The sequence below is a fragment of the Apaloderma vittatum genome, unplaced genomic scaffold (assembly GCF_000703405.1).
Source record: "Apaloderma vittatum isolate BGI_N311 unplaced genomic scaffold, ASM70340v1 scaffold14787, whole genome shotgun sequence".
In the NCBI taxonomy this organism is placed as follows: Eukaryota; Metazoa; Chordata; class Aves; order Trogoniformes; family Trogonidae; genus Apaloderma; species Apaloderma vittatum.
The window spans coordinates 19,172-41,020 of NW_009726863.1; the positions used below are offsets into that span (position 1 = coordinate 19,172).

Genomic DNA, 21,849 nt, shown 5'->3' on the forward strand with positions numbered 1-21,849 from the left:
CAGGGAGGGTGACTGCCCCCCTTCCCTGGGCAGTGCATCCCCGTGCCTGAGCACCCTCTCTGTGAGGAAGGGCTGCCTGAGATCCAACCCAAACCACACCATCCTGTAGCTGCCCACTCTCCTTGCCCACAGCTCCGCTCCCTGGCGGGCCAGCGCACTCACGTGCAGGGTCCCCGCGCTGCTGAAGTCAATGTTGAGGCCGACTTGGCTGCAAAACTCCATGAGGTCTTTCAGCAGCTTGGTTTGGGGCGGGGGGTGGCGGCGAAGCAGGGCCTGCTCGGGGAAGGAGCGGTAGATCTGGTGGGCCACGGCCATGTTCGCGAGCAGCATGAACTCTTCCACCAACCTGCAGCACGAGAAAAACAACCCCGGCCCCCAGTTAGAGAGGGGAGTCCCCTGGGAAGCCAAGCCAGCCCACAGTGATGGGAACTAATATGACCCGGGGGGCTGAAGGAGCAGCTTGTAGTTGCTGTTTTAAGCACAAATTAGATGTGAGACTGCAGCAAATCTCCCCCCAAATTCTCACTTTCTAGCTAAGGTTTCCCCGGGGACTCAGAGCAAGCGGTCCTGCTGGTGCAGACAAGCAGAAGTCAGTGATAAATTGACAGCTTAAATTAGGATAAAATAATCTCCCTTTAGGTCATTTTATCTCCTGAAACGCTCGACAAGCAAAACAAACGCTGTGCAAGAGATAGCATGGAAAACAAACACACGTCGCTGTCTTCCTGGGCCAGAGAAAACAGTATCTTGCTCGCTTCCCCATCCCGAGCTCGACATGTGTGGTCAAGCCCAGCCACCGAGCCCTGCCCTGCGCCGCGCTCCCACCCGGAGCAGGACATGGCGTGACCCCGTGCAGGGCTCGCTGCGGGGCGGCATCCGGCCGATGCGAGAGCTCCCGGGGCTCCTCCATGCAACCTGTGGACCGTGGGGGTTATCCCAGGCAGGGGTGAGCCCCTACCCCTTCTGCTTCTGAATTTACACGCGTTGACTGGAAATCTCGCCACAAAGAAAAGCAACCCCAGCGCTCGAGATCATCTTCGGAGCGTTTATGGGTTGAGCTACCAGCTGCAGGGCTGTGCCACAGGAGACTTGTTTAACTGGGCTTAGATAAGCAGAGAGATGTACTTAACTGGGCTTTCTGCTATTTGCTGCATGTATTCCCAGAGCTCCTAACTGGTGCTAATTGCCAAAAAAGATAATAGATTTACGGAAGTAACCTCATCCTCCAAGCAATGCCCAAGCGAGCTGTCAGTGATTACTCCAGCTCAGTCCCGTTGCTCCTGCGGGCAAAACAGCAATTTTGCAGGGCTGGCTGTGGGACCAGAGCTGGAGCCGGTGGCCCTGCAGCTCCTGGCCTTGGCCATTGCTGTGGGGACCGGCCAGGAGAGATGTGCAGGGTGCTGTGCCTCTGGGGTACTTGCTACAGCGGCGATACATTCCCAGCCTGGGAGTATTTGCCAAGAACTTGAAATAGAAAGGAAATAAAGACAAGCCCAGAGGAGAAATAAGCACCTAACGGTGATAATCAGCAGTGGAAATGTTCACCTTCAATGGGAAGGAGCTCCCTTAATAAGAGCCTTGTGGGTTCTCCCAGGGCGTGTCGTGCCAGAGGCCAGCACTGCTGACCCCCAAGGGAGGGCAGGAGGGACACCCTCGTGCACAGGCAGCGCGGGAACAGGTTTGGAGCAGCACAGCCCATGTGGGAATGAGTTACCCACCCTGTCCCCTAAACCACCTGCCCATGGGCAGATGCTACCAGAAGGCCATGGGCTGGGCCAGAGGGTGGGCAATGCGCCGGCAGCCCGGCGGTGGCGTGGGAGCGGGATCAGTACCCACTCGTGAGGGAGGACTTCCAAGACGGTTGAACCAAACTCCAGCTGCTCCTGTGCAGCCAAGCCAGCAGATGGCAACATCGGTCCCTCTATGGCCAGCGGCACGGGGGGCTGTGGGACAGCATGGCCCAAGGGTTCTGGGCACCCAGGCTGGGCAGCACCCAGGGGTGGGAGCAGCACCCAGTGGGTCACGGCAGGGGCAACAAGCTCTCACCCAGCTGCCGTGCTTGCAGACAGCACATGGGGAGCGGTGGCTTGAGGACATGTGCGAGGCTGCACCAGCCCATGCTCATACCCGGGAAGACTTCTCTGCCCCAGCCAGCTCATAGCAAGGCACAGCAAACAGCACGGGCTGTGAAAGGCAGCGCCTCTCCTTCCTGCTGGCTTCGGTGTAAATAAAAAGGAGACATTTCCATCACCACCCCCAGTTACACAGATGCACACGTGGGTAAAGGTTGGCCATGAAGTACCTCTGCCTCTCTCATAATGTGGCCTCTATGGGGTGATGTACAAACCCATTTCTAAAGACAAAGCAATAAACACCCCTGAGCAGCATCTCCCCTTTGTGACAGGCGCAACGTGCTTATCCCATGTCGTAGAGATGAGCGCCATGAGCAAGAGCACGAGCAGCCCCTGCCATTCTTGCTCCCATTGAGCACTGGAGTGTGAAGCCTTTACCTCTTACCTTCAGTGGTGCTACGGAGAGTGGATGCAATTTCCACCCAATTATTAACTCCTGCATTTCGTTTTACCACTTTGGGGACTGGGCTTTTACATTTTCCTGGAGATATCATTCTGACATTGTAGGTAGTGCTGAACTGAAGCTAATACCTAAGCATCCTCCTGCCAGGGATGCTTTTACACTCAAAAGAAAACTAACATCACGTACCTGCCTGCAAAAGCCCATCCTCTCCCCCTTCGACATGTTCACATGCGGAGCATCAGCCCCCCAGACAACATCAGAGACATCCCCCATCACGAAGAGGTATGCGGCACACGGTTGAACTGACTGCATGGGCAGGAAAATCTTATTGGGAAGCACCCTGCAGCTCCATACCTGTGACAGGGTGTGCAGGATGTGACCTCAGATATTCAGGATTGAGAAGCTACTCGCCTTGCTCGCTTTCCCCAAGGGTTTGGGAGATGTGGCTGCAGTCTGGGCTTCTAAGGAGCAGAGAACACAGACAGGGTCAGAAAATGCCCTGCGTCTGGGGAGAAGAGAAAGCCCAGGACCCGACGGGTTGGTTTGTGTCAGCTCAGGTTAACAAGTCACAGTGCCCTGGGAAGGCTGCAATGCCCCATGGGTTGATGTCAAAACACTCTGCGGGGACAGAGGATCCTTGCATACCCATACCCACCCCACTGCAGCAGCCCTATGAGCATGAAAGGGAGAGTGTGGGGCTGTCCCATGACAACTTCTAAAGAGATGGGTGTCAAACATCGGGATTTGGTCCCCAGTGAGAGGAAAGCAGCTTCCAGAAGGGATAGGTCACAGCTGGGCTAATCCAGAGCATGTGAGATCCTGCCAGGGTCAGAGGAAACAGGCTGGGGACAATGAAGGATCTGGCACCTGTGCCCAGAGTTAAGCCAGGTCACCTCTTCCAGCAGAGCAACAGGGTCTGTGGCTCAGGACATGAGGAGGGAGCCAAGATCTGCAACAAACAGCTTAACGTGGCAGTCCCACTGCATCCAAAAGGAAAACCATATTCCCAAGAGGGGCTCACACTGAGAATGCATGGGACGCTGGAGAATCAGGAGGACGAACCGAGGCCAGGACAGCCCACGAAGCCGGCAAGGCTTCAGGTACTGAGGAGTAGGAGGTCACAACAAAGCTGTGGCCTTCTAGTGGCATTTTTAGCTGCTGTCCGCACCAGGGCTGTGACTCAGCCAGCACTACGCCATGGCTTGGAAAAAAGCAATGGATGCTGAGGCAGGCGGGAGTGGAGGGAGCGCCGGGGCCGCGCGGGGGCCCGCAGGCGGGAGTGGAGGCTGCCTGGTAGCAGCCAGGGGCCAGACCAGTACCTGGCACTGGTGTTACTGGGAGCCGCGCTGAAATCCTGCTATCTTGTTGGTAGGTCAAACGACAAGAGGGTTTTTGTTTTTTTCTTTTTTCTTAAAACAGCCTAGCTCAGAGTTTGGCTCGGTGTGGCTGGCAGATACGAGTGCAAAGAAAAATATTTCATGGCTAAAAAAATGGAGACAGAAAGACTGGTCCATGTGAACGCGTACTGAATGAATCCCATGTGAAACGCATTCTAACGCCATTGGTACAGTTTCCCCTGGATTAGCTGAGCTATCCTTGGCTCCCAGCTCCATAAAATCCCATAAACAATCAGATCTGAACTTTTGCCCTTTCTGTGCTGATGCGAGGTTTCCTCTGCTGTCCCATGGGGAGGGCTGGGGTTAGCAGGTGGCTGTCCCCTCCCTGGGTGCCTGCAGGTCCCTCCTGTTCTGCTCACCGGGACTACAGGAGGGAGCATTTCCAAACCTGTTCAATGCATCATTTAACATGTTCACATGTGAGATGGAGGCAAGGGAGCTCTTGCGAGCTCTGTAACATGCGTAAGCACCTTCTGCCGGCTCTTTCGATATCCAGATTTTGCTTATGAGTTACGGGTTTGATGCAGGAGTTAGTGGGTGAAACTCTATAGCCTGCCTTATGCAAGAGGTAAGCCTGAGTTTATGGTTTTCAAAAGCACTTGTCTCTGAGTTTCAAACGTGATCAGGGCATGTCAGCTCCTAAATCCCACCAACCGCTGGGGAGATCTCAGGCTCCTGAGATACTCTTCAACAGCACACTTAGTGCTCTTCAAAGTATCTTAAATGATGGTCATGGATCCCATACGCAAACAGCTACTCATGAAGCCATCCCAATGAAAAGGAGTGATGACATCTCAATGGCATCCCCAAACCCAAGCTACTGGGCTGTAACTCCTCCTACCAGAGCCAAACATCCCTGGGACAGAGGAGGAGGAGTTGTGCATTCAGACCCTGGAATTGCTTTAGTAGCACTATTACCATTTGCTCACTAAAATGCTAGATAGACCCTTCCCAATCTCTTGATAGCAACTTTGAAAAACTACTCACATCCTTAGCAAGTTGGTTGGCTGATGGCAAATAAAATACCAGCTTCTCATGCCGAATCTCTGCAGAGCAAAGCAGGGCAAGCAAAACGCCTGTTCAGCTGCATGTCTCCATGGCAATGCGGCCAGGCTGTACAGCAGCCTTCGAAGTGCCCACTCTCCCTGATTAACTTGACAAATGACATTAGCTAGGCAAGGTTTGCTGCGAAGGAGAGACAAGGAGTACTTTGTCTGCAATCCAGTAAGTGCAGGAAGGAGGCAGGCAGCTTGGTCAAAGCGAAGCGACACTAAAACATCTGCTGTTCCACCAGTGCAACAGACCCGTTGGCTTCAGAACAAATGACGGCAAGGTAGGGCTGAACAGATGAGCACGGCTCTTCCTCCACACTGTCTTTTTCACCTCCATCCCTCCTTCAAGATGTAGCCACTAGGTGTATCTAGGTGTTGGAAGTGTTCTCGAGGCTGACGTGTTGATGCAGAGATAAACCCATAGCACCACGTAGCTCTCCCGTGGCAGTTTTTTTTTTGGCTTTTGACAGGCTGGAGAAATTGGTCCTTTCTTCAAGTGTAGCTCATTGTGGAAACCTGCTCCCACAGCAAGAGAGCTGAACTGTCCTGAGCCGGCGTCTCTGAGCCCCCCTGGCAATGGTGGTCCCTCCGGTTGGGTGAGCTGCCACCAGGCAAATCCCAGCATTTTTCCGGCATCTCAGACTTGAGCCAAATGTGACCAAATAATTTCTGAAAAGGTTACCAAACTTCTTTCCCCTACACTGCATCCAGTTCTGGTGTGCCCACCATAAGAGGGACATAGATTTGTTGGAATGAGTTCAGAGGAGGCTGGAGCACCTCTGCAATGAGGACAGGCTGAGGGAGCTGGGATTGTTCAGCCTGGAGAAGAGAAGACTCTGGGGGGACCTAACAGCTGCCTTTCAACACCTGAAGGGAACCTACAGGAAGGCTGGGGAGGGACTTTTTACAAAAGCGTCCACCAATAGGAGAAGGGGAAATCGGTTTAAGTTGAAGGAGAATAGATTTAGATTGGATCTTAGAAAGAAATTCTTCAGTACGAGGGTGGCAAGACTTTGGAATAAATTGCCCAGAGACGTTGTGGATGTCCCCTCCCTGGAGGTGTGCAAGGCCAGGTTGGACAGAGACTTGAGTAGCCTGATCTAGTTGAGAGGTGTCCCTGCCCATGACAGGGAGGTTGGACTAGAAGATATCTAAAGTCCCTTCCAGCCTAGGCCATTCTAGGATTCTATGATCCCATTACAAAATGCCACCTGCTTCTTTCCATCTTGTCTCCCCCTCACAGCACATGCTCCCTCCTGCACAGGGAACGAAGTTTTTGCTGTTCAAACTCCTTCCCATCTCCAGGGATTTACTATCCCAGCTCAGCATGGGTTTGTGCCTCAACCAGTAGCCAAGGCCCCAGGTGATCTGCACATTATGTTAGGGCAGCTTTGAAAGCATCACGCTTGGTTTGTGTTTGAACCAAACAGTGCCATGGGAGGCCAGTGCTGAGAAAAGGAAGCCCTGACCTCTGTGTGTGTGTCTGAGAGGGCTCTAAAGACACTGATGGATATATGTCCCTTTGCTAAGGGCAGTACATTGCTGAGAGCTCTCGCTCTCTGCTGGCTCGAAGGGGATTATTGCTCCAGCGCAATCTCAGAACAAACAGGAGATCTACAGTCACCTCCCGGGAATGGGACTCTAAATTCTGTTGCATTCACCAAGAGAAAGTCACCTTCCACAAAAAGCTGCCATCAGTCCTGTGCACGTCCAACAGCAGCAGCAGTATCAGCTGAAGGAAAACGGTACAGAAACAGCACCACAGCTCAACCAACAAATTCTCTCCAACACGTCCAAAGCTGTTGGATGTGGTACAACTTTTTCTTCTTTTCTTTAAATCATAGAATCATAGAATGGCCTAAACTGGAAGGGACCTTAGAGATCATTTTAATCCAGCCTCCCTGCCGCCAGGGATGCCACCTCTCGATCATGTACATTTATTTTTGATTACACCTCTTCCATGAAGCAAAGGAACTTGCAAAGTTTCTATAAAAGCTCTTCTAAAAGCAACATTAACTAATCCTGCATCTCCTGAGAGTGCTGCCAATGACAGAATCGTGCTCTTTGGTGAGTAGCTGGACTGGTGCTTGCAATGGCTCTTTTCCACGCAAAATCCTGCAGGAACAGTGTACTGGTGACACTCTGCCTATCCAACCAACAGAAGCATCTTCAGCCACGCACTCTGGAACAGCACTGCTGCTTGAAAAGTTACAAAAATCAAATCCCCTGTTATCCAAAGAATTGGATTCCAGTGTTACATATGAGCCTTGTAGTGTTGGTGTGGAGCTCCCTTTGCCAATGACAGTTGCCAAAAGACCAAAAGCCCTACTTTTTTTCTTTGAAAGAAAAAGTAGCAAAAGGTAAGAACACTGGCACTCCTGGCTTAACGAAAGTCATTTGTGCTCCTTTTGTAGCTAGCGGTAGCCTCGAACAAAGCATAGCTGAGTAATGGAATTACTCCACTTTCTGAGATTGCTCAATTAGCTCTTGGTTAAAACTGTTAACACTGAAACTTGATGAGAATAGCAGCTCTGAGGCAGTTTTAGATTCATTTCTTACTAAGCTAGAATGGCTTTTCCCTCTAATGAACTCCCTTTCTGGGGTATAATGAATGCCCTTTTTATTAGCTATGGTGCCTTCTCAGTTATAGATGCCTACAACACAAATGCATGGGAGAGTTTTCTGAATATAAATGGCACTTACTGGCCACTCTCACACCTTGAGGCTGGAAATGCCACGAGACCACTCTCTTTGCTTTATCCAAATTAACTGCGGTACGGCGGAAAACCGTTTTAAGCTCTCAATATTAAAGCTGGGCTACGGAAGGCATTTGGAATGATTAGGAATTAATTGCTTAAAGCCTGATGTACTGGGTTTGCACACAGGGATTTAGACCACTAGAAAAACCTCAACCATTTGCTTAAGTTCCTCTGAAATTATCAATGCCATTTTCAGCCCCGTTACATATAAGAGCTGACTTAACCTGGTAACACGACGTCAGGCCAGACATCAGGGCGCTGAGGATGATCCTAGAGCCTTCGGCACCTCTTGGTACTCAGCTGAGCAGATGGCAAATGCTCCCTTCCTGGCCTGGAGCCCCTCAACCTCATGTGTGGTTCGTATGGAAGGGATAAAATTGACGGCCACCTGTTCCAGCACCCTCCATCCAGTCTTGATCCAAGCGGCAAAGGAGACGTCCTCGAACTGAAGAGCAAGTGTGGCAGAGGACGCAGTTTCCGTGGGCTGTGCCTCTTCATTGAACGTTAATATGACTGCTCCTTTTCATGCAAACTGTGATGACCTTCAGGCTCCTGGCATGAAGCTGAAGTTCCCTTCTCTGCCTAAACAACATCTTCAGCTGCTGTGGGCCAAAGATGAAAGTTTAGACCTGCACTCACGTGATGGCCCACAAAGAACACAGAGGCACAACTTCAGCAGGTTTCCTCAGACCCAGCTCTAGCATTCTCCGCAATTTTCTCAGGATGATCACACTTTTGAACACGAGGCAAAGGACTCTCTCAGCGCTGCAGACAGAGGACGATCTCCCTCCAGAAATGGCCTTCCTGGGTCAAGAAATCCCTTTTTTTCTGTGAGCACCAGAGAGGTCCGCAGAGTGCCACTCACTCGGTGTGAGCGCACAGCCCCCATGCAGCCCCCTGCCTCCAGTGTCCAGCGCTGCCCGGCTGCTGGCCGGACCTCCCCACTCGTGCTGGAGGTCAGCACCAAAGTGATGGTGCTGCGCGAAACCCCTACTTCAAAACACAACCCCTTCACTCTGCCTAAGCAGCACTGGAAAGGGTTTGCAATCCCTGCGTTTAGCTCCAGGGTCTGTACGGTTGGGAATCCCAGCCCTGCTTTCCATGGATCTGTATCAGATCCAGTTCGTCTTCCCAGTGAGCCACCATCTCACTGCAATCCTCTTTTTCAGAGGGAGCTATAATGGCCAGGGCCTTGCTCCTGCTCTGCAGAGCTGCAGGGGAGGGATAATCAGTGACCATTAACACACACAGCTCAATGCTGTGTTCAGCTAATGGGTCTCATGAGAGCAATCACTGCCTGGGCTGGTGCACCTTACTTTTGGGAACGCTCCCAAGGCAGGGGTGCTGCCCAGCCGCCCAGGGTCAGAGCAGGGACTCGAGACAGGTTTCTGCAGCCCACGGGAGTTCCCGGCGGTCAGAAAAGCCCAGGGCCATGGTGGGTCTGGGACGGTGCGGAGGAGAGGGGAGGCACCTCACAACCAGCGTCCAAAGCCAGGCTGGCAGTCCACATTCCTGAGACGTGCAGCCTCATACACCACTGGCTCTGAGAGCAGAGCTTATGACAAGACACATAATGTTAATGTCATCCAGAGTCCAGCTAAGAGGGGAATGGAAAGAATTCCTGAAGAAATGCAGACAGCCCCACTCCTGACGGGAAAGTCTCCGGCCCCACACATCAGGCCAGCACTGCCTGTTATCGGGCTGCATTTCCCATCGAAAGGGGGAAGGAGGAATGAAAGACACTTTTCCTCGCTATTAAAAGTTTACACGAGTGATTTATGGGTCAGAAAAATTAGCAAGTCCATTGCCGAGTGCTCCATACAGCAGCGTGTTGTTACATGGCTGCTGACCAGAAATACCAGGACCCATTAGGTAGAGGCAAGGGGCAGCACGACAGAAAGTTAAAGATGCTTTTTGCTCATTTAATTAATTAGCCAGGTCTTTTTTTCCATCCCCTGCAGCCTTTATTAATGTAACATTGAAGTGAAGGAATATTAACAATTCAGACAACACATTAATATTAACACAACACCTGCAAAATGCAAATGCAAGTCCATTAGGTAAACAGATGATCTTAAGCCACTGAGGCAGAAATAACATTCTGACATTTCCTAGCATGAGTACCCTGCAGAGATACTGTCCATCACTTATGCTCCACTATAAAGCCATGGCCCCTTACACGTAGGGGCTCCTCACCTGTTACTAGTCTCTGAAAGGAGGAGAAAAACTTACATTTTCATTAAGATATTTGCCAGTTTCATATGGAAAGTGTCTTACTAAAGCCGTGTCATGAACCAGAAAGATCAAAAGGGATTCCTAAAAGGATTTTATCTCTGTGCTAGCAAGGGATGGAGATAAAACCTGAAGCTGATAGCTTGTAAATATTAACCTATGCTTGGGATGTCTCCAGAATCTGAGCTTTCTATTGGTGGTTTAATCTGAGACAAGTTTTCAGTAAGGGAGAAACAAACAGTTAATCACCTAAAGAACTGATAGTGCCATAGGGAGTCACAGACTGCTAGAACCAGCTCTCCTGTACCACGTTCCCCACCAGCGAATGCCCTCCCAGACATTTCAGCCGAGGAGACATTCACACCCTGTGTGTGTTTCTCCTTTCAGTCTTTGGCTTTGCTTTTTCACAGCTTACCTTGCATTGAAGAGTTGATTACTTCCAGAGTGGGAGACAAACTGGAAGACAAGGGGAAAACAAAGAAGGGATGAACATCCCAGACTGGAAGCATACCCTGAGATGGCCAACAACTGGGGCCAGCATCCATCTGCCAACCACGATGTGACCCAGAGACAAACAAGCAGGAGCCTGCAAAAGCTCACGAAGAGATGACACAACAAAAGCTAGCCAACAAAAAAGCTGAAAAGACCAAAACCATGGAAAATAATCCGGCAGCCAGAGGCAGTGGTGGCACAACATGTGTACCCCCCAACACTCATGAAGCGAAAGTCAGGCAGTGACTTGCTAAGTAATGCCCTCTTTTGCTGCAGGTCTCTGGTCCAACCTCCTGCTCGATGCAGGATAACTTCAACGTTGGATCAGGTTGGCTTTTTCCAGTTCAGTTCTAGCAATCTCCAAGGTCAACTATTTCACAGCCCCTCTGGGTCCTTGCTCCAGTTCTTAACCACCTTTGTAATTGTTGTTTGGGCTCATAGGAAGAGACCTCCAGGGGAAGCAAACACCCAGACTGGCCAGCCTTCAGCAAGGGCCTTGCCAGACGAGGACTGCTCAGGAGAAACTGGCTGCAGATCAAGGGAATCAGAGCGACCACCAGGACCACTGGCTCTGAGAAGATCCATGTCAGGAAAACACGTTCAACTTAGCAAGGTACCCAGCAGACAACACCCAAAGGCAGCTTCTCCCTGGCGGTGGGATTCTCTGCTGGGGGTGCTGCTTTCCAGGCAGGGCCGTGGAGCAGGGCTCACAGCACTGTCCATCACCGCTCCCGTTCAACCTCAGATTTGCAGTTGTAGCACTGAGTGTGGGCAGGTTAAAGGGAATAGTTGTATCAATATGGAGCGAGGTATCCAGCTGGCGCCAGCTGTATTATTCTTGGTCTGAGATGACTGCGAAGCACAACACATGAACCTTCTGGTTACCAGCGCTTTCAAAGACATGGAAACCCAAGGGGGAGGGAAGCAAGGTATGGGGGACACCGAAAGATCGGGGCAGGTCGGGGTTAAGATAGCCATTAAAAGTTGTCACGGAGATGAAAAGGAAATGGGCAATACAGGATTTGGGGGTGATGTTTTCTAAACAGGGACTACCGAAATACTCTGGATAACTTCTGTTTTCAAGCAGCCTCTTGGCAGATTAAAACATCCCAGAAGGTTTTACATCCAGCTCCTACAACCTTAAACTAAATATTAGGTGAGAAAAACATGCTTCTAAAGAAAAGTTAGGCACAGCCTTGAGTGAAAAACAATGAGCAGGAGAATGAATATATCGGGTTTGTTGAATATACAATCAACAAGTTTCCTTTCCCAAAAACAAAGCCAAGGGAATGAAGTGCAGAGATGAGCAGGATGGAAAAGCTGCAGGAAATTTCGGCAGTCTCCCCCCACCCAAAATCTCCCCAGGCACAACTCTCACCCCGCCTGGCCTCAGCGGGCAGGCTTGGAGCTCTGCCATAAATTCCTGAAAGTGTCTTACCCCCTCTGCAGCGGGACAGACTCAAGGTACAATAGGTCTTTTCCATCTGTAACTTCTCTCTCTTGACTTTTATGTTTATCGATTCAAAAGCTATTTGATTTACTGGCGCAGGGGTGGTGAAGAGTCTGGCTTGGTCTAAGGACAGCCTGAGGTTAAAGGCAGCAATGCAATTTCACCACCCCGTCCATTACAAGAAAATGTTCAGGCCTGGATTTATAGTCACGTTCCAGCAAGCCCACACATCACGGCAGGCTGAAATTAGCCTCATTTACGCAATGGGATTGAGGAGAAATGGCTAAACATCCTACACAACGGAGAAAGACAAGTGGCCACGGGAGTGGGTGCTGAAAGGCACGATTGCTGTCAGAGGGTGCAGGGTTGTGGTCATGGGGCTGTTTATCTCCCGCTGGAGCTACTTACAGACAGGCAGTAGATGAGGACAGCTGAGGTAGTTTCAATGAGACCCTAACAGGTAAGGATGGGTGGCACGGGATCTATTGCTGTAAGCAAGGAAGAATCATATCCTTAAAGCCCACAGACGGATGTGACAACCCACCAGAGCTGGACTAGTAAGAAAGGACTTAGTTTCACATCACGTGAGATTGTATAAAAGAGAGAACAAGCTCTGTCCACACTGAGGTCTGCAAAACCTCACATGCAGCTGGCTGAAGGTAGGAAATGTCTCAGTCCCTGGCTGTAACAGCCAACAAGCTAACCTGGTTATTCCTGCTCCACTGACTTTTACGGGTGCCTTAGCTGCCTCTAAAAGCAGAGGAACCAAAGCTAAATCCACCATGATACCCCAAAACTGCTCCTTTGGGCCAGAGTTCTACTAGGTCAGTGAAAGTTTGGTTAAAATGAAGACCCAAGTGTGATGAAGAACTCTTGCAGCGTTACCTCCCAGGGCTCTGAACTTAAGCTACAAACAGAGCTCAGCAGCACAGACCAGCCTCCTTAAAAAAATCTACCATCACCCAAAAGCAGACACACAGATCTGTCAGCACATTTGTGCTGCTGAAACCAATAGATCTCAGCGCTGGATCATGATAAGATTTGCAACACTGTCATCTTGCAGAGCCTTGGCAGTGCATTTTAAACCTTGGAAAAAGAGCATTACAGGCATCAGTTCTTGCCTTTTCATATGAGTGTTGGAAAGCCAAAACAATAACCTCTCTTGGAGCACGGGGGATATCCTAAGATGCCCCGGAGCCTTCTTGTCCTACAGACGTTGAACAGTTATCTCCAAATGACAAAACAGAAATAAAATCATATATCCTCATATTTTGGTGAGACTCCAGTCCAGGCCTGACAGATACCTGGCTCTGGGTGCTGCATCTCTCAGACTGCTTAACTCTTGAATGAACAGCATAGTTCTGAATATTTAGAAGAAGGAAGCACAACATTAAATCTGCCCTTTGTTTCCAAATCACCATCCTGGATTGGACAGCAATGCCCACCCACTTCACCAGTGCCCAAATCTATTGGTCCCCATCCGGAATCACCAGAAGAAGTCACCATCTGCAAGGACTCTGCTGTTGGAAGCACAACGGTGGCTCCAGCCCTGGCACAGAAGGACCTCAGTGGTTGGATCTCTTATGGTGGTTGGACCCCAACCAGTCATACTCCTTCCAGGCAATCCAGTTTGTCCTGCCTTCATACTCAGCAGTCAAATGTGAATGACCTAGACCTTTGTTTGGCCACTAGATTCACATGATGGGTCAACCATTTGCAAATCTGAGACTGACAGCCTGAAACAGCCCATGTGGCTGGGGTGCACTGCAAGCTCCAAGCTCAGGCTGAGCAGACAGCTTTCTTGTCCTTCCCAGACTCTGAAAACACTGTGAGACAGGAGAAGAGCGAGTGGTCACGGTGACTGCTGCCTCGCAGTAGGTCCCTGATGCTCTAAGTCACACAGGTGGGAACACACTGAGGTTATCAGGGGAAAACAAATGCACTGCCATGTCCTTCCTGAGATCCGACCCCAAAACACCTGTACAGCTCTCTGCCAGGAGTTGTTCAATAACACCAGAGTAAAAGCTTTGGGAGCTTCCTCCAGCTGATCAATCTGTTAAATCCAGCCCGTCAGAAAGAAGGCCAGTGAAGCTCCATCGGACACCCTTCACTGACCAGTTTCAGCAGGGACAAAACCACTCTGAATCGTTGCCTGCAGCAGGAACATGACTGTGCCAAGAAGTGTTAAGAGAAAGGACACACACACTAGTTCAGACAATCCCAGTATCTGGGAAGGGACAGGGATTACATGAACCTGGTAACCCACCACAGGTTCTGTGTTGGCCCACATTTCTCATGCTCACTTACTGCTGTCCAGATACCACAGACACCAGCAACTTCTGTGAATGCTAGTGGGAGCAAGTCCCTCCGCAGCAGGAGAGGTACCAAACCCATTTCAGCCTGAACTTGCTCTGTAACACACCAAGACAGATCCCATACTGAAAGGCAGTTCAGGAGCACTGCACGGATGGGCTGAATGTCAAAGCATGGGAAACACAGTTTATGGTACGTGCAATCCAGGCACATTATACCCTTTTTGAAAGCCACTCTCCCATTGTTATTTAACATCCTGCAAGTTTCAGCCAGAGACACAGCCTCCCATCCGCGCCCCGAACTGGCCTGGGAATGGCTGGGAAGAAGAAAAGGAGCTCAAAATGAACTGTGGAAAGATTTAAGTGCTCTCACTGCTGCTTTCCAGTACAATTTTCCACTTGGGGCAGGGGAAGGGAAGGAGGAGAGCCTGACAGCAGTTTAGAGCCAGTCACAATTGTGACAGGTTCTTCTTTTCCATTTCCAACCAGCTCACAGGCTGAAGGAGCACTTTAACATCTATTAATTATCACAACCTTATTTGAGCCCAGGTTTTCAGAGCAGCAGTGGCTGCTTAGGACCAGTCAGGAATGGGTCCTGCCTCAAACTGTGCTGTTCAGCTCAGTGCAATGAAACTCTGTCATTCATGGAAGCAAGAGCTACTGCAACTCCTCCTGTAGCCCTGTAATTTGCAGCTAAGGGCATTTCCCACAGGCAGCACCACTGCTGCCAGAGGAAAGGACCACACAAATGGCTTCTTGTACTCCAGACTCAGAGAACAGGTTAACAGACATTCAACAGACAGATCTGTTGTACAACCAAGTCATACACACAGAAGAAGCGAAGCTTAACGGAGGAATACATCACTTCTGCCTCCTCTCTGGTTACGAGAGATGCCTGCTGTAACTCCACCACCACTTGAAGTTTATTGCATTTATCAGCACCAGCCACGGGATATGTAGCCTGAAAGCGTGCATGTGGTGGTGTTAGGGTGATGCGGACAACTTGAATACAACCAGCCCTCATTGAATTGAGGCAAAATTATTATGAAATATTGCTGTGTGGTTTCTCCCACTGCTTGGCTTCATTACAAACTATCAAAGCTCATTCTAAAAGACCAGCTGTAACTGAGATGTGCCTCTCTAGGAACTAAGCATGGACTTAGGGGGCTGGTTAGCTCAGTGGTTTGAGCGCAGTGCTGACAACAAGGACCAACACCGAGGCCACGGATCTCTAAGGTCCCTTCCAGCCTATGCCATTCTATGATTCTATGATGACTAGCTCGGCTCTTCCGCCCATGCTGCCCCGTGTCCCTTCCTTCTCCTCTGCCAACGACGGGGCCAATCCTCAGCTGGTCTTGCCCGTCAAGACCCAGCCCCTGCTCCCACTTGCTCCCAGCCCCTGGCTGCAGGCTCCATCCCGTCGTGGTCGGTGATGACAAGAAGTGTCATTCTCCCTTCCCTGGTGACACAAGACCTTTGCAGAGCTGCCCCCTCTGATACCTGCGGCTTGCAAATCGCTCACAGGTATTTTTAAGGATTACCCTTTGGCACTGAGTAACTAAAAGAGGGAGATGCTGCTGCTGGGTGCAGCTAGAGCTCTCCCCGGCTGCCCCACAGTCGCACCAGGAGATGCTGGGGAGCACCTGTCCTGGGTTTCAGGTGCTTCATGGCTCTGAGCCAAAAACAAGCCCAGTCACAAGCCCAGCCACAGGCATTTGCAAACCTCCACCGCCCAGAACAGCTGATAGGAACAGCTATGGCAAATAGACTGTCAAAATAGAATAGAATCATTAAGGTTGCAAAAGATCTCTATGATCATTTAGTCCAACCATCAACCCAACACTACCATGACTACTAAACTATATCCTGAAGTGCCATATCTACACGTTTTTTGAACACTCCAGGGATGGTGACTCCACCACTTCCCTGGGCAGCCTGTTCCAAAGCCTCATCGCTCTTTCAAGTAAAGAATTTTTTCCCAATAATCAATCTAAACCTCCCCTGGTGCAACTTGAGCCCAATGCCTCTCGTCTTAATATTCATCAGGTAAGGAGCAAGGCAGTGTGTCTGTGTGTGCATAGACACGTACTTCATAAAGGAAGAAGGAGGACTGGCTGCAAATTCAAATTTAGGAGTGATTGGGACATACTGTGCCAGGATACTGAGGTTCACACAGCAGCAGCCGTCAGCAGCTCCACATTGAGCTCTGAGTCACACAGGAACCAGCCTGGGGAGCAATTACTGGTGTACAAATGCTCTTGAGCTGCAACAAAAGGATGGCAAGGAGTTTTCCATCAAAAACCCTTGAAGTCTTTATCTCCTCTACTTAGGCTTGGGAGGATACTTCCTCCTGCTTAGGCAAGCAAAGCCCCCAGTGACACGAATCAGGGGTGAGCAGCATCACCCTGCTCCCCCACCAGCACTTGTGACCGCAGGAACTACGCCCCGTTATGAACAAGCTGTTCCTCAAATTCAGCCCTCCTGACTCCTCCATTAAAGATTTTCCTGAAATTGTCTGGGGCTTTGACAGGCCAAATGCACTTTTAAATCCGACTTCAGTCCTCTAGCTGCCACTGCACCGCTCCCTGCAAGCCCAGCCTGTGCTTCTGAGAGCCAAAGGGCAGGAGGAAACTCCTGAACCACAACCTGCTCCAAAACCCAGGTCTGCAGCACGAACAAGCTCCCCCACACCTCAATCCTTCCCCCACATCCTTGCACACAACAGAATTTTTTATTATAGACTACCCTAGGACTGAAAGGGAAAAACAACAGCAGGCCCCCATCTAGGTGTTCATTTTGTATGTGCTGACAGTCTCACTTTAATCCTACTTTCCGCATTTAAGGTGTTAATGGGAACCTTGATGCATTTCAGAGGGAATGCGCACGGATAGGAGATAGATGCGCGAGTCTAAAGCCCTGCTCCCAGATTTCATATCAAGAGCTGGATTTGTTTATATCCATATGATACAATCTCCATAAAAGCAATCAACCACCACCAAAAGGAGATGTTTCAATATCTGCACAGCCTTTGCACAGACTAGGCATTAGGTTTGCTTTTATGATGCAGAATAATATAATATAATGGATTCCTTCCACAAGTTCCCAAATGTTATTAAGTATTGCTCCTCTAATAAAATATGCTGCAACATACAGTAGTACATGATGTGGCATTTACACAAGTCTTGTCTCTATATAGGATTTGCTGGCTTTTAAACAAATCTGTCTCTTCTACACACTACAGAAGCACAAGATGAGTAATTATGTTCTCTGCTTAATAATGTTTTTGCACTGGCCAATTTAACAGCTAATCTCCACAAACCTCTGAGATAGTCCCCCAGCAGCTACATTTGCATGTAGTAATCAAGTCTTGCCATTAAATCATACTTTGCAACAATAGCTGAGCTGTCAACTACAAGCAGTGGCTCTCACGCTGGCACTGTGCAGGCAAAAGCCAAACTGCTCTGCCAGCTAAGAGAGCATCTCTTTGCACCTTTGGGAGTTCAGGGATGGTTGCACCTACCACGGGTCTCAGGACAAGCATCCTTTGTCTGTCTCTGCCTTCCGGAGGAGCCAGGCAGCTTGCAAGTTTATTTCTGCAAGCCTGCATGCTGCTGCCTGCAGTGGTGCAAAGCCAGACTCGTGCTGCTATGCCCTGTCTTACTCCTCAGGCCGCTTTCCATTATGTCCTTGAAAAATTGAGCACTCTGGGTAAAAGAGAGATTGTTCCAGTTGCAAAGGTCCCCACCTTGGCTGCATGGGCATAACGGCTTCTGGAGCCCTGCCGTGAACCGGAGCAGTGCACCCTTCTGGGTTAACTACCCTCCTTGAAATTACCTGCTCAATTTTCCAGTTTCTTTGCTGTCCGTGTTGATTGCAGTACAGCACGAAGACGTGGCTGAGAGGGCAGGCCAGCACATGTTAGTGTCTTATTTTGGCTGTGGAGCCTGGGAATGGCTGGTTTTACACAGCATGAAGCAAGTGTTTGATCTTCCTACACTGGCTTTGACCAGGGACCGATCCCCTGCTCTTCACTGTCCCATTCACCCTCTCGAAAACTCATGCCCAAAGTGACCCATAAACCCCAGTGCAGAGCTCAGCGCCATACTCCTGCTTCTCTGCATTCACTGGAACAACACGTCTCTTCTCCTCCGCGCCTGCAACCTCAATTTTCTCTCAGTGGGGATGAGGACTGTGAAGATCTGTCAGAAAACTGCACCAGGAGGCAATTCCCTGCAGCAAACATCATTGTCCTGGTCCAGGCTGTTAACGGTGCCGAAAGCTCCTGCTCTGAACCAGATTCTGCCTCTCTGCACTCTCCTGCAACATGCCACAAATGTGCAATAAATAGCAGAGCTCTCGTTGAATTCTGCCTTTTGTGGGAGCTGTACCATGAGGCAGAATTTCAACGCAGTGATGCAGATCAGCTGCAGCCTGGCCACATCGATGATATTTTTCCTGTCCTAATGATTCTTCCTACGCATTAGCACAACATTTATTTCTACCTTGCCCTGTACATCCCATTTATCCAGAAATCTGACAAGGTCTCCTTCCTTTTAACAGGGTGACAGAGGGAAAGGAGAATTTCTTGCTGGAATCGGCTCACTCTGCCAAAGTAGACAGATCAATCTAGATTTAATCTGTCTCGCTAATCGTTGGGGGCTGGAACTGACCCCGGGCTGGCCCAGCTGGAAGCAAGCGTGCAAGCATGGGCAGCCTGCTCCCAGCCTCTCCTGCTTTAGGCTGCAAACAAGTCACACCAGATCTCTTTGAGCATGAGGGACCTTGCCTGCTCCCCTGTAACCTGGACACTTGTGCCCAGCCCCGCGTCACCAGGCAAGTGGCATCACACCAGACGGTGCCTGTCTGGCACGAGGACTGCAAAGGAGCACTGAGCTTAAATGAAGCATGAGAAGCTCATTAATAAGACGATTTCTCCAACAGGTGCCCTGTCTGACTGCCACAGAGCTGCCTCTCCACCTCTCTAGGCCCTGTTTGACCACAAGGTCCTTCCCAGGGGTACTTCCAGCGGGGCTTTTCTTGTCTGTCAGGACAACTACACAGGTCTACTCACTAACCTGATTATGTTGAGATGAGCACGGTTTGCATCAAACCTTTTACTACATCAGGCTGTTTAAGCCGGACTGTCTGAGCAAAACGAGATTATGCCAGAGATGCAACATGTACAAGAGCGGCTTTCACCAGGGGGATGGGGGATGTGATGAGCAGTGGGGATGTCAGTCGTGGCTCAGCTCAGCTGGAAAGAAATATCTACCGGCAGCCCAGAAGGAGGCAAGAGCTCTACTGAACCAGGCAGGAGCGAGCAGGGATCCGATCAGTGAGAGATGCTCAATAACAGTTCACTGCTGCTGTGTTCAAGCAAAGCTAAGGGAGGAGCAGGAGGGCAGAGATCAAGGAGAGAGGGAGGGGAAGTGGGGGATACCGAGTTGCTCAGCTCAAGAGGCCAGTGCCAAGAGGGGGACAGCCCCTCAGAAGCAGTAAAGCCAGAGCAGATCTTACCCAGGCTAAAACCCAGGCTGGGCTCTGCACTGCGCGCAGCCAGGCAGACCCGCCTGTACCAGCCAAACAGCGTGTGCCAGGAGGTCGTACCCAAGGCCGCAGAGACTTGAGTGGCAACGATGAAAGTTCACTTTCCTCTATTCCTTCCTGTTTGATGATTGCAAAGTGCTTTATAAATGCAAATAAAAAAGCTCCAGAGGACTCTTGCTATTTTCTGCTTTACAGATGACAGTGCAGCAGAGACAGATGATGTGTCTTGTCAGAGACCATGCAAGGGACAGCCTCTGAGAAGGGAGCTGACTCTGGACCTCCTGCCCCACGTGTGGTGAGCTGGGGAGGGGTGCAGTGGGGGTCACCAGAGTACAGGACATTTGCAGAAGGGCAGAAAAACTTGCAGGACATCTTGGCCAATAATGATGCTGCTCGTCAGCCCCATTTTAGATGAGGCAGGTGAAGGACACAAAATTTAAGATGTTCAAAGCTGATCTGAGGAATTTAGAACCATCTCCCATTAAAATTAATGGACACATTAATGCAAAGTACACTCAGATACTCAAGCAGGTTCTTTCCAAGCAAGATCTTTCCATTAACTTGAAAGGAAGTTGTGCCCAAATCCTCTTACATTGCTGGGAACGTCTCAGACGATACAGGCAAAGTCAGGTCACAAATCCATTAGGCTCTAGATTGACTAATACACGGCAAATTGAAAGAGGTGAGAGTGCTAAGGTGTAACGGGAGCCCCACTCAGGGTGACCTTGACGCAGCAAGGAGCTGAGCACACAAAACATGCTTGTGATTTTGAAGCTCCTTTTTTTGATGGAGAAGAAGCAGGGAGGTGTGGAGGGAACAAAGTCCACTGCCAGACTGTTTTAGCTGCTCTGAACTGTTGACAAAACAATGAAAAAGCAGCAGGACCCAGAGCAAAGCAAGTCAGTAGCTGGAAGAGTAGAACTGCTCACCTGTGCTGGTTAGGAGGGGGTAAGGAGTGATGCTTCCACTCTCACCCTCTGATTTGTGAGGATATAATCTAAACAATAAATGTACACTGAATGCCCAGATCAGCAGAGTACAGGGAGAGAGGGCAAGACTCAAAGCAAATGCCCTGTCCAGTAACCAGTAAAATCCACCTTTGCAAAGGAGTGAGTGGTGTCAGTGCAAAGTCAATCCTTTACATTAACACAGAACAGCGTGCCAGGAATCTACGACTGGGAGCATTATTCCAGCAGCTGACCTCCAGTGCCTGGAGGTCTTCAGGTAGCTACTGCTCTATTAAATCTACCGACTTGTAGTGTCTAAAACACCTTCCAGAAGTGCCTATGTCCTTGAAAATTCCCTGGTCTGCTCTTGGGACGTTTTGCCAGTGGTTAATCTCTCTTGCCTTTCAAACGTGTGCTTTATTTCTAGTCTGAATGCTTCAGCTTTCGGCCAGTAGCTCTTTATAAGAGGGCAATCCCAGCTGGCTGACAATCCACCCTGTTACTCCAGCTTACAGTGCTGATCCCCTGGGGAACGAAGGTACTTTGTGCTGAACATACCGTAGAGGTCCTGCCCACAGCAAACTGAAAGCCCTTGCTCTCTCCAGGCAGAAAGGCAGATCAAACAGCAGGCTGGCGAGCAGGACTGGAAGGTCTATCTCCAAGCAAAGCATCCTTCGATACTGCCAGCACAACATATGCAGCATCCCCTTCATCATCTTTGAACTTAGTCCACTATCTGCTGCTGCACGCAACTTCCCACTGTTAGTCTGTACCTAAAGCACATCCTAATGAAGGGAAAGAAGGTGGCACATGCACTTGCCCACTGGTCCCAGTGCTCCTTGAGTGTAACGTCACAGGGCGGACAGCAAAACCTCTACTTGGCAGAGAAGCTGCTCTGCACCATGACCATACATTCAAGGACACAGAGACTAAGCCAAAACAAGGACTCCTTTCCCATATCTGTTATGAAAAAGCAGAAATCATACTGGGACAAGGACAGCTAGTGGGCCTGGGGATTTTCTAGCCAGATCTCAGGTCAGGGGCGTGCCTTCCTCAAGACAAAATCAATCCAGAGACTTAGGTTCGAAGTCAAATTGAGAGGTGCCTCTTGTGGAATGACAATTAT

At 50.0% G+C, this 21,849-nt stretch overlaps 1 protein-coding gene across 1 annotated transcript in view; it reads right to left on the bottom strand.

The window, feature by feature from the left end:
• Nucleotides 1–21,849, bottom strand: part of DIS3L2 (DIS3 like 3'-5' exoribonuclease 2) — a gene marked incomplete at its 5' end in the record, with an annotated part of 97,230 nt that overhangs the window by 10,779 nt on the left and 64,602 nt on the right. The window contains one exon of the mRNA XM_009873462.1: nucleotides 163–346. Within this exon, the coding sequence (XP_009871764.1) occupies nucleotides 163–346 (184 nt within the window). The remainder of the gene's footprint in view (nucleotides 1–162; nucleotides 347–21,849) is intronic.